Source organism: Pogona vitticeps, chromosome 4 (genome assembly GCF_051106095.1).
Source record: "Pogona vitticeps strain Pit_001003342236 chromosome 4, PviZW2.1, whole genome shotgun sequence".
Classification (NCBI taxonomy): Eukaryota; Metazoa; Chordata; class Lepidosauria; order Squamata; family Agamidae; genus Pogona; species Pogona vitticeps.
The window spans coordinates 219,813,251-219,825,768 of NC_135786.1; the positions used below are offsets into that span (position 1 = coordinate 219,813,251).

At 44.1% G+C, this 12,518-nt stretch overlaps 1 protein-coding gene across 4 annotated transcripts in view; it reads right to left on the bottom strand.

Moving 5' to 3' along the window:
* SYBU (syntabulin) overlaps positions 1–8,396 on the bottom strand; it is a 56,257-nt gene extending 47,861 nt beyond the window's left edge. For 2 of the 4 annotated variants that reach the window (XM_078393681.1, XM_072999263.2), the window contains exons 1-2: positions 8,200–8,367; positions 4,494–4,701 (exon numbers count right to left, since the gene is read on the bottom strand). In XM_078393681.1, coding sequence (XP_078249807.1) covers positions 4,494–4,701; positions 8,200–8,226 — 235 coding nt within the window. In that variant the 5' untranslated portion in view covers positions 8,227–8,367. Of the gene's footprint in view, positions 1–4,493; positions 4,702–8,199 lie in introns of those variants that run through there. The other 2 variants (XM_072999264.2, XM_078393683.1) reach the window with 2 other exon arrangements.
* Between the last annotated feature and the right edge of the window lie 4,122 nt (positions 8,397–12,518).

Here is a 12,518-nt window from a genome sequence, read left to right on the forward strand (position 1 = left end):
TGACAATTTTTGTCCAGTCGTGTTCGACTCTAGGGGGCGGTGCTCATCCCCGTTTCCAAGCCATAGAGCCAGCGTTTGTCCGAAGACAATCTTCCGTGGTCACATGGCCAGTGCGACTTAGACACGGAACGCTGTTACCTTCCCACTGAGGTGGTCCCTATTTATCTACTTGCATTTGCATGCTTTCGAACCGCTAGGTTGGTGGGAGCTGGGACAAGCAACAGGCGCTCACTCCATCACGTGGATTCGATCTTACGACTGCTTGGTCTTCTGACCCTGCAGCACAGGCTTCTGTGGTTTAGCCCGCAGCGCCACCACGTCCCTTAGCCTTTCTAGGTACCTGGTCTCATAATGTTGGAGGGAAGCAATGAATGTGTTTTATTTCCTGACCAATACAAGGCAGTGATGATTGTTTCCCGTCATTCTAAGTGGTGGCCAGATTTTCTCTTCAACATAGCATGTGTATTTCTGGTGCCTGCAGCAGTTCTAAGAGAATCAAGAGGGAGTGCTGGTTGGTTTGGAATCAAAATGTGAGAAGATGCTCATGATAAGGAAAAGACCTTCAATGAAATTCAATGGGCTGCAGCGGAGTAACAGAACCCATTTAACAGCCATTCTTCTTCTTGGGAAGACTGGGAATTGTAGTTCTGTGTAAAAGGAAAGGGCTTGAGAGAGATCAATTTAGAGATCCAATAATTCTTATTAAATTATAACTCTTACAGTCCTTTGAGGAAACCACGATACCATGAAAAGAGTATAAAAAGAAGACATGTTGGCAATGTATATAAATCAAGTAATCATTTCTGCCTGCTTGTACATAAAACATGCATTTGGCTTTTAGTGTGAAGTTCTTCCTGCTGTAGGGTTTTGGCATTTTTATCTATTGTGCAGATGAATTTCCATGAGTCAAATTAACATTGGAGGAAGATCTACTTTCATTTGCATACTGATCCCTACTATCAACACTGCTTGAATTCATTATTTTAATATTGACCCACACATGGGCTCAATGAATCAGTGGAAAGTTTTGTGTTCCAAATCAATAGTGTTACATGACTGAATGCCTGTTAGGTCAATACATATTAAAGGGACAAGAATTATGAAGGACTGTAAGTCATTCTACAAGCCTACAAAAATGATAAAGAATACTATGGAATGGTTGTTGTGGGTTTTTCAGGCTGTTTGGCCATGATCTGTCTGTGTTCTGGTGTAGTGTGTGGGATTGTTGAGTATCTGTAGCTGTGGGATCAGGGGTTTTGTTCTTTTCAGGAGATTGGCTGCTTCCTGTGATCAGGGTGAACACTCAATCTCCTGAAAAGAACAAAAACACTGACCCCACAGCTACAAATACTCAACAATCCCACGCACTACACCAGAATACAGACAGAATTCTAGCTCCTGTGCTCTGAAGATGCTGGCCACACAGCCTGGTAAAACGGTAGAAAGGAAATCCTCAAGAACCCAGCCAAAAAGCCCGAAAAACCCACAACAACCATCGGATGCTGGCCATGGAAGCCTTCGAGAATACTATGGAACCATAAAAATTGTGAAAAAATTGTCTGAGCTTTCATTTATCACTTTTTCAAATGCATGACTATTAGGGTCTATAATTTTTAGTCCCAAGAAGAGCGGACCTACTCAGTCAATAGCCTGGCAGATCAAGACTTGGGTAGGGTCTATTATAGTAGGACTCAATAAACATATTTTGCCCCAAAGATTTAAACTGGCTAACGGTTTCTATTACTGGCAACAATTCAATGTATCATCAATCTCAATTTAATGTCATTATCACAGTCACATTTAACCGTTGCTCGTAATGTATATTATATATTGTGTGCCATCGTCAATTCTGACTTATGGTGAACATTTCCAGGGTTTTCTAGGTATAGAATACTCAGAAGTGGTTTCTGGGGACATTTCTTGTGGGGGCACCCTGGGATGTGCAGCTTGCTCAAGGCCACATAGACTGGCTCTTTCCCCAGGAGGCACAGAGGGGAACTAAACTCCCAACCTCTGTCTACGAAGCCAGATGCCTAACTCACTCGCTATCAGCCACTATGCAGATTAACCAACTTGATTCAAACCTAATGAGAAAACTCTGATGTATCATCAGAGGTCTAAATCACAACAATGGTTTATTGTACTATGTATGTTAATTGCCTTATTTAATGCCACAATCTTTATATTACAAGCAAAAAGGAGGGGAACTGCTTGTACTGATAAAGTAATTGCTACTCTCAGTACTTTCTGTATTTAATTTGCCTCTGACCTCATGTCTACAGTCTCATCCCCAATCATGTCCAATGTTCATATATACATCTGAAATTCTGGATGACTCGTCATGTCTTTGGTGATGTCCATGGAAGTGTCTGCTGCAATAAATGCTTTAGAGCAGAATCTTATTAATTTCTTCCATTTGTGCAATAGTAAATCGCGTAAGTGGCTGGATAGTTTCTCAAGAGTGTTCTGGGAGGATTTATGGATTGTTTATTGTGCAAGTTCACAAACTGTTCCACCACTTGTGCAATGGACATTCACATAAACGGAAGGAATGCCCAGGATTCTGTCTGCAACTTTTAAGGTGCCGTTGGACTCCTCACTCTTTTTTCCCCCAGCAATAGTCTGATACAGGTACTGCTTTAGACCAACCTTGGGTCCCCAGCTGTTCTTGGACTAAAATTCCTAGAAGCCTTTACCATTAGCAGTGCTGGCTGGGATTTCTGAGAGTTGTAGTCTAAGAACTTCTGGGGACCGAAGGTTGGGATGCACTGCTTTAGACCAATTGCACCTATTTACCATATTTTTCCGTGTATAAGACACCTCCATGTATAAGATACTCCCCACTTTTCTAACCCAAAAGTAAGAAATCTAAGTGGAACTTAGCAAGTGTAGGGGGAAAGGGATCAAAGCCCTGTAGGATCATTTTAATCCCTGCTTTCCCTTCCACTTGTTTTTGTTCTCTCCTCAGCTTACTTCCATGTATAAGATGACCCTCAATTTTTATTCTAAAGATTTTAGACAAAAGCATAGTTTTATACATGGAAAAATACAGTACATATAAAACCTAAAATCCCTTCCGTGTTTCCTGAGCAAACCATGCCCTTTAGGACTGCCAAAGTGCATAAACCTCAGCTCTATTAAAAGAGACATGGCAATTTTTCATGCACTGTTTAAGATAAACACTGAGTATTCTAAACACTAGCATCTGACTTCAGTCAGCAACACATGCTTACTGTGTTCTGGACTGAATTTCACTGACAATGATTTTCCTCTTCTTTAAGCTTCACTATATCCACCCTTAACCAAATCAGCATCTGGAAAAATACAGCAAGACACATGTGGCAGAGAGTGGGAGATGTGTTTCTGATCTTTAAAAAAAGATGTGCCTCCTATCACTCCTCAAACAGTGATTTTCTACAGATTGCATCTGATATATTTGCTACTTCTTTACTCCTTCAAAAATTTATTCGTTCTATTTGGGCAGAGAAGGTTACCATAATATTAGGCTGTAATGGCAAAATATGGGCACATCTAATGAATTCACACAGAACAGAGCTGATTTTTTGATTTTGCTTCTAGGAGACACAGGCATGGCAGCCAGCTTGGACAACTTCAGATGGAGCTTAGACAAATCTGTAGACATTAAGGCTATCAGTGACTACTAGCCATGCTGGCAATGTTCTTCCACCAGCATATATGATGGCCACCTTATTCACTGCTGATAGCCTATCATTAGAAGAGGCGTATTTCCTTAAACATTGGGCATGTCTAATTCTCACAACAAGAGCTTTCTATACCTTCTGGATTCTGCATATGAGATTGCTTTGGGTCGTGTTTGGTTATTTGGAGATAAGCACAGACTTCATTTCCAAATATGGCTGCTCAGTCATGAAGGTCTGCCTGAATCATGTCTTTGGAACACCAAGTGATTTCAGCTACTAATGATAGGCTGTCTGTCATGTACAATTCATTTCTCAGAAACAGTTGCCGAGGAACACGAATAGGACAGTTTATCTGTCTGTCACACAAGATGAAAGTGGTTGAACCATTGGGTAAAAATTATGGATGCATATTTTAGCTAAATATTAGAATAGATGTCCAAAACGTGAAAACTGTTCTGAAGTAGAACATGCTATCTGGAGAGGTGACTAGCTCCCCCTTGCTGTAGATATGTAAACAGAGGCTAATCAGAGATGGGAAAGTTATTCCCTCACCCCACCCCTCAAAAAACTCCTATAACATTCAGTTGCTATTCTGTCCATGGAATTTGGGATATTGCAGTTAAACACACAGAGAGACATTTCCTATTTCTGAACTGGACAGCCATCCATCAGAGATGCTGTAGTAACCTTCTGAGCTGTAGCACCTACAATGAGTGGGAGGATGGACTAAATGATCTCCAAAATCCTGCCCAATTCTAGGAAAGCAAGTAAACAAAAACACACAGGGGGGAAAGGAGCCACGTTGTCATAGGTAACACTTTCTTCTAGTACCTGAGCAAAAGCTGTTGCTGCTGATTGTCCTTGCAGACCCTCCAGAAGAGCTCAAGGGGTTGAAGTCTCTGCTTTCCTCTTCAGAGAAGGGGGACTCAGAAGCTGGGGACACTTTCTGGTGATGGGGATGTTGCTGGGGGAGATGAGGTCGGAGGACCAGGCGAGGGATGCGGCTGCGGCAGAATTCCTTGTCTTGCATTTTGTGCTCCTGCCAATGGGAAGCAAGCAAGGATGTGTCATTCCTTCCTGTTTCTGGGTCCCACCAAAGGTCTGACTCAAATGTGACGTTGGCAATGGGATTCCCAGCAAAACGCTTCCAGATGGGTGGAGTGACACATGACTAAGATCCCGGATACACAGGGAACCTTTTTGCTTGGCAACAACGAATGTAGCCACCACACAATGCTTAGGAAAAACAAAGGGGAATTCATTTGTACATGATTCTTCTTATACATACGTTACAATTTGTTATCATCGCTAAACAGCAACTTACCTGACTACCCATTGGTTTGGGTATTGTTTTTCCATTATTTTTCATTACACATATATTTTAAAATAATATATATTAAAGAATGGGAGGAAAACTCTGAAAAAATAATGTCAGAACTTTAAAAAATATGCCCTTAAAAGTAATTTGAAAAAATAACAAGTTACTTGTTGAACTACTGAAGTAACTTTGTTCCTATTTCTTTTGTAACACTGGAGACATAACTTCATGGCTTGCTTTTCGCCAAAAAGACAAAAACAAAAGGAGCCAGAATCCTACTGGAGATTTATGCTTGCATAAATAAAATCACACACTGTAAGTCTTTGTGGCAAAATGCTTCTAACAACAGACTGGTTACATTCCTTGGCTCGTACATTATACAGTAGCAGTGGTCCCCACCTTTTTTGGGACCGTGGACCTTTTGGGGGGTGCGGGCTCCGTGCACGGACCGGTTGGGGTGTGTGGGCACCCCCGTGCTCGCAGGTGGGTGTGCCACACTCATGGAGGGGTGTGTCACGCTTGTGGAGGGGTGTGTAATGCTCACAGGTGGTTGTGCTGTGCTTGCGGAGGGGCGTGTCATCCTTGCACACATGTGCAGGAGCACAGCACGTCCACCCGCAAGGGCAACATGCCCACCCACTCTCAAAATCTGTTTGGCATCTAATTTCAGCCCAACCAGGAGCAGCAGCATTTGTTACCTCCTCCTGCTTTGAGAAGGAGCCATTGATAAGCACTCTCTGTTTATGATTCTATAAAACTGAAACTATATATTTGACAGTTGTTCTGTCCAGCCCACACCTAGTCAGCTTACGAATCAAAATACAGTGGCGCCTCGCAAGAGGAATGCCTCGCTGGACGAAAAAACGCAAGACGAATGGTTTTTTGATTGCAATGGTGCCTCGCAAGACGGCTTCTTCTAGGGCCGTGCTTCGCAAGACGCTCCTCCCCCCCGAGACTGATGCCTCACAAGACGAAAAAATAATTCACCTTGCAAGGTTCCCATAGGAATGCATTACAATGCATTCCTATGGGAAGCTGCTTTTCGCAAGACAGTGCTACTCACGGAACGAATTACATTCGTCTTGCGAGGCACCACTGTATTATGGAGCACTTTCACAACAGCTTTGCTGAAATCAAGATATATTATGTCTAGTGCATTCCTACCTTCCACCAGGGAGGTTAACCAATAATAATTAAAAACCACAAGATAAAACTAGTCTAGCAGGATTTGTTCTTGACAAATCTATGTTGGCTTCTGGTTATTACTGCCTTGTTTTCAAGGTGCTTACAAGGTGCTCTAGAATTTTCCCTGGGATTAATGTTAGGTTGACCAGTCTGTAGTTCTCAGCTTCCTCATTAACCCTTCTCAAATGTGGCCAATATGGCAAACAGACATCAATTGGGATAAATGTATTTAGCAAGCATAACTCCATATAGGTCTACTTGTCAGGAGATAACAGTGGGTTAAAACATGTCCTTGAATATGGATGAAGACTGAGTAGTGGTGTTAAACCAGAGGAAGATCAACAATGAGTTCTGTAGGATTTTAAAGATGGGCAGATTTTATTTGACCTAAGAATTTGGGGTCTGCAGTCTACTTCTTCATGTGCATCTGAAGAACTAGGGTGGAGTTCAAGAAAGCTTATGCCAGCTAAATATGTTCATCTATAAATTGCCAAAGACTTGTTTATTTTAAGGAAAATTCTATTATAATGTACAAAATGCCCCTCAAAGCTTATCCAAGGATACATCAGTGTTTTTTCTCCATTACTGCAGTTTAGCCTTTCTGCAATAGTTCCTCACAACAATCAATCATCATTTAAAACACACACACACACACACACACACATTTCAAGGAGCCTTAATTTAGCCTTAACAGGAAACAAACAAAATACAGCATCATTTAGAAGTGTATTCATTGGAAAATAAGAATGAACAGGCTTCAGACATGAAAACTAAGTGGTTTTCAAACCTGGACATTGATGGATCCTGCGTAACAAGAACACCACCATTTATTATTCTAAAATTGGATCAGCTGGAAAGGCTCTTTAAGGCAATTATCAGGATCAGCATCCCCATCTTGACCACCTGTACCACCACCACCATAGCCCCCACAGACCCACTCCAGCAGAGGGTGAGGGAAGAAACAACCAGAGGATACTGGCCATTCTGAGGAACCTCCCCAGCTTTGGGTTGACGTCATTTTTTGAAAGCTCACCCCCCCACACACACACACACCCCAACCGCAACTCTACAGAGAAAGATCTGCAGCAGGAGCCCAGTAAACAGCAATGATGTCAGATTCCTCCGGGTATGGAGAAGAGAGGCTGAGGGGATTGCAAGGAGGGAGAGGAGCAGAGCCCTCAACAAGCTCCCCTTTGCTATTGGGGGGGGGGGGGGGAAGCAAAGTGCAGCTCCCCACAGCATACAGGTGGATTCTCTTCATGCCCTCCTCTGCACATACACTATTCACACACAACTCATGCTCCCCCCCCCCAAACAATCCATCTACCTCGGCTACATTACACCTTCTCCCCCCCCCCCACAAATGATTGTATGAAATTATCATTGGGGGCTGGCTCCTGTCGTGGTTGTGGGGTGGAAGGCATATAGTAACCAGTGGGTGGCTAGCGCAAAAGGAGGCATTCACACACAGCAGGATGCACGCATAGCCAAAGGCATTTTTTACGCCCCAAGGCGGGTAAACATCCACAGATCCACGCACCCAGCGGCTCTCCCTTTGGGGAGGCAGCAAGGAGGGGGTCGAGGCAGCGCCCCACTTGCGCGCACGGAGGCGCCCGCCCTCCCCGGGAGATGATGATGATGATGTCAGAGCTGGACTCAGCCGCTTTCGCTCGCCTCTGCTGCCGCCGCCGCCGCTTCTTGACAGGCAGTCGGGAAACCGAAAGAGGAGGAAAGGAGGTCCTCCCGAACCGTCTCCTCCGTTACCTTACTCTCTAATCAACGGGGAGGAGCAGGTCAAGTCTTCATCTCTGCCCACGGCTCAAACCCCCAACGTGAGCACACGCCTGACACGCTGTAGTGAGCCTTCCCACGTACGTCGCGGTGCCTGGAACTGCTCGCATTTTGGCGGGCATCCACACGTACAGGCGTGCCTGGGGCAATGCAGAGAAGCTCTATCCGCCCCCTTCCCATCCTGAGTTCCGTCACCCCAGAGCCCCGCGGATCCTCCCCCCCCCCCCATTTTCCTCGCCTCACCTTGCTGCTTTCCTTAAGGGGCCCCATCCCTCCTGGTCCGGGCTGCGCGGTGGGGTGGGGGCGGTCTACTGCCAATGGATCTTGCGAGGCAGAGGAGCCGCGCCGGTTCTGCCGCAGCCTCCGCGCCCGCTCGCCTGCCTGCCTGCCTGCCTGCCCGCCTAGCTTGCTCGCCACTCCTGGCTCGGCTCCCGCCCAGCCCAGCCCAGCCCAGCCCCGCCGCTCTCTCGCCCCGCCCTGACACGTGGAGCCGCGGCGGCGGCTGCTCTCGGGTCCCGCTGGCTGCTCGGCTTTGCTGCAGCCGCTGACGCCTCCCAAGGCGGGAAGTGGGGGGGGGGCTGGCGGGAGGTTTTCCGGGCAATTTTTGTGTGTCTCTGTTCCTGACTAGCTTTAAGGACAGCAGCGAACCGTGTTGTTCTGTTGTGGCAAAAGCAACGTCGACACTTGTGACCCCTTAAAATATGGTGCATAAGCTTTGGTGGGCTGCTTGGGTTAACTCCCAGGTGTCTGGATCAGGGTTTGTCCTTTTCATATGTCGATTGTCTCTCTGGCCACTGATTGTACCTCTCCCCCCCTACACACACACTAAAGGTAAAGGTTCCCCTTGACAATTTTTGTCCAGTCGTGTTCGACACTAAGGTTGTGTCTAATAGCTGGCAAACGGAGGCACCATTCTTTGCTTTTGATGAAGTGGGGAGCAGGCCACTAAATTTATGCTAGAGATCAGCAGTCGCTAGAGTTTGGGAGGCAGCATCTATATACAGTATATGCCCATGGCTGGAGCGCTCCTGTGTCCACCTTTGCCCCCCTCCATGGTGAACTTCATAACAAAACACTCTTACACCCTCTAGTATACTCTGACAATACCCCTTATATTACCAGGCAAGTGGCCAAATTCTGTGCTGCAGCAATGGTTATTCGTAATCAGATGTTTGAGTACGTGATTTTAGATGGATAATATACGGTAATGCTTTTAATATACAGTAACACTGGCTGAGGTTTTACTTATATTAAGGATATATGATGTTATTAACTGGAAAGAAGGGGTTGTTTTAATCATGTTTTAATGGAATTTCATTACCCTGACTGACTTTACGAAACTATATATGTATCTACTGTACGTTGATTTGGTTTTACTGGTCTTTGACCATAATAAAGTATTCATTCATTCACCCTCTAGTCTAGTGGTCAGTTAAAAAAAAAAAACCTGAAATAACTAACAAATTTTATTTGGCATATTTATGCCCAACTAAAGGTGTTAGCCTTTAAGTTGTAATAGGGCTGTTTGTTCCTATCACACTATGTCCTCTTGGAAGCTGGGCAGATCTCCACAAGATTTAGGTTTCCAGGTAAGTGTGCATGTCCACAAGAAGTGCTGGCTACCTGGGTGGCTTAGGTATCTGGCAATGGAGCAAGAGATTGGGAGTTTGATTCCATACTGTATTTCCTTGACAGAGACTGGATTTGATGATCCATCAGGTCCTTCCAGCTCTCCAGTTCTAAGACAATGATTATACTAGAAGCCTGAGCCCATTTCTCTTTAAAATCCTGCTTTTCTTTAAGAAATGGTTAACTAACCTTTAAGAAAAAAATTAAGAAATCCACCACCCTGCTTGTGCTTTCCATTTGCAGCTGTTGTTGTTGTTTTGAGTGCTAATTTAAAATTCCAGTTGCATCCAAGGATCTAGACATCAGCTTCTGTGGGGAGCACCATAGTACTGCACTCCACCATCAGAACAGTCTTGCTTTTAGGAAGGACTAAAAGGAGTGGAAGATCACAGGTAAAAACTCTGTACTGTATTAAGTAAGAAGAATCTGATGTCACATGAACAGTGGGTTAGATGGGCATTAGAGACATGTCATTTTCCATAGTGGTCTCCTATCTTATTATTACTGAAAATAATAGATAAGGGACTTAGAAATGCACAGTCATAGCCTGGCAGAATAACTGATTTAATGAGTTCCTGAAATTCCTCAGAAACTTGTTTGGAGATCCTGACTGGTAAGAGCAATCATGGTAGCCAGGCTTCTTCTAACAACCTGGCCTTCTTGAAATGTGAAGCCAGAGGGAAGTTTTCTGTGTCTTCTAAGGAAGCCCCCAAAGGTTTTACTCACCCAGCATCAGACGAATTATCATGGAACATTCTCCAGAATTTTCTGAAACTCGCGGAGGCTCTTTAGCAGATGTCTATGAGTTCCATGGCAGAAAAGATGACAGTAACTGGGTCCTTGAATATACTGTTGAGAAGGTAGAGCTTAGGAGAGACTGGAGACAAGTAGGCAGAAGATTCTTGAGTTCAATCCTGGACGTGACCCCACTCCACCTTAAAACCAATCAGGTGGTAAGTCATGGGTGGGAAACTTCCTGTCTGACCCTCTGGCCTTCACCAGACAGTCACAATCCCTTCCTCATTACAGTATACCCATGGCTTGGTGGTTTCCTTATGTAATTTCCCTCCTCTTCTTAAAGGTTGAATTAGCTGTCTTGAAGCCTAGTTCCTAATTAGGAGAGTTTTACCCTGTCATATGCTGCGTTTGTTTGTGTTTCTTTTTGTCCCATCCTTTCCCCTTTTGGCTTCACTTGCCTCTGGAATGTGGCCCCTGAGAAACCACTCAGAAATTAAAATTGGTCCTTGGATTGAAAGAGAGTCCCTATTTTTGCATTAAGTATTGTAAAAGGCCCCTGACTGAGACCCTCAAAGGCCACCGCCATAAAGAGTAGATGGTATGGATCAAAGTGTAGGGATGGAATGTTCTGGTCTCCTGCCAATATTTGCAAAAGGAACATACAGATTGTTTCCAAGAAGCCTTTGCACAGACCAGATCAAGGTTAGAATGATAGCTATGATCTATTAGTAAATCTCTGTGACTTTTTATCTCGCTGACTGGCTGATGGGTATAGAGGGTGGCCGGAGTAGCCCATGTCTTCTGAGGAACATTTGTTCTCTGTTACCATATTCTGGCTGTTGAAGCTCACGACGCTGTTTGCCTTCTGGAGTGGAGGTGGTGAGGGGGATGCCTTTGTTGCGGCCAAAAAGCTTGTGCCACAGTACAACTGTTTGCCTTTAAGGCAGCACAGAAGAACGTTGGTGCTGGGGATGGTCATGAACACTGTCTTGAGTATTATGTGTGTGGCATGGTTAGAAACAGGCTATGAATGAAAAGGGCCATTCTGTTCCATTGCAAAAGCAATGCTCTGTTGTTGTTTTTCCAAAGCTGTAGACAGAGACAAAGGAAGATCTGCCCCCCCCCTTTGCATTGTGTGTGTGTAAATCTGGTTCCTGAACATGAATAATTTAGGCACACTCAGGAAGGAGAACTATTTAAGTGCTTTCTAATGTAGGTCAGCACTGAGAAAAAGTAGACGGCTCACTTCAGTAAGAGAGTCCCATTGCAATTCCAGAGTACGCTCTGTGACTCACTCATTACCTATTTGTTTATTTATTTATTACCTCTCACCATGTCACTGAAAGAGATTCTCAAAGCAGTTTACAGATTTTCAAGATGAAATCATAACTGAGTCCAGTTTGAGAACCATATGATTATACATGGAACAAGCCATTGCAAATAACAGATCTGCCTGATGGTTTGATCAGTTGAACTAGCACACCTCAAGCATAGACTATTCATCTCAGGAGCGCTCATATTCTTTCTCAACGAGACTTATTAATGTAACTGAAATAAGCTTCCTATCTCTTCCCCTACTCACTACTTTCCTGATTGAGATACTGTATAGTGCCTTTTGCTTTTGTATACCAGCACTGAGAAACCTTTTTGTCAGTCTGAAAATTTCAGAGGAAAGACCAAAGGGGGGAAAAAGCATACTATAGCTAAAATAGGACCATTTGAATCCATGGAAGGAATTGACTCACCTCAGTGAGCTTACTCTAGTTGCAACTTACAGCTAGATTTCAACCATAGTGTGTTCAACTGTTAACCCCATCCCCTCTGAGCATCAAACTTGACTGGGACAGACAATATGCAGTCCAACTCCTAGCATTTCTCTCCATTGACTCTGCTGGCTAGGGTTGGAAGGAATTTAAGATCAACCATATTTGGGAGGCAGCTCTTCACCCATCCCTAAACTAGACTTTAAGGTAATGCATATTCCCTTCAGTTAACTGTTCCCATCTTCTACTCTGGGATTACCACAGAAATATGTATCTTCGCAATTAAACTTTCAAATGAAGCCCATGCTTATTTTCTAATCATCAGTTGCAAAACAGACTGTGACAAATGGAAGGTATGTAGGTAAGGAAACTAAGGAACTGGGATAGACAGATATCTATCACAATTTGTGGTAGCACCTAATTAAAAATGTG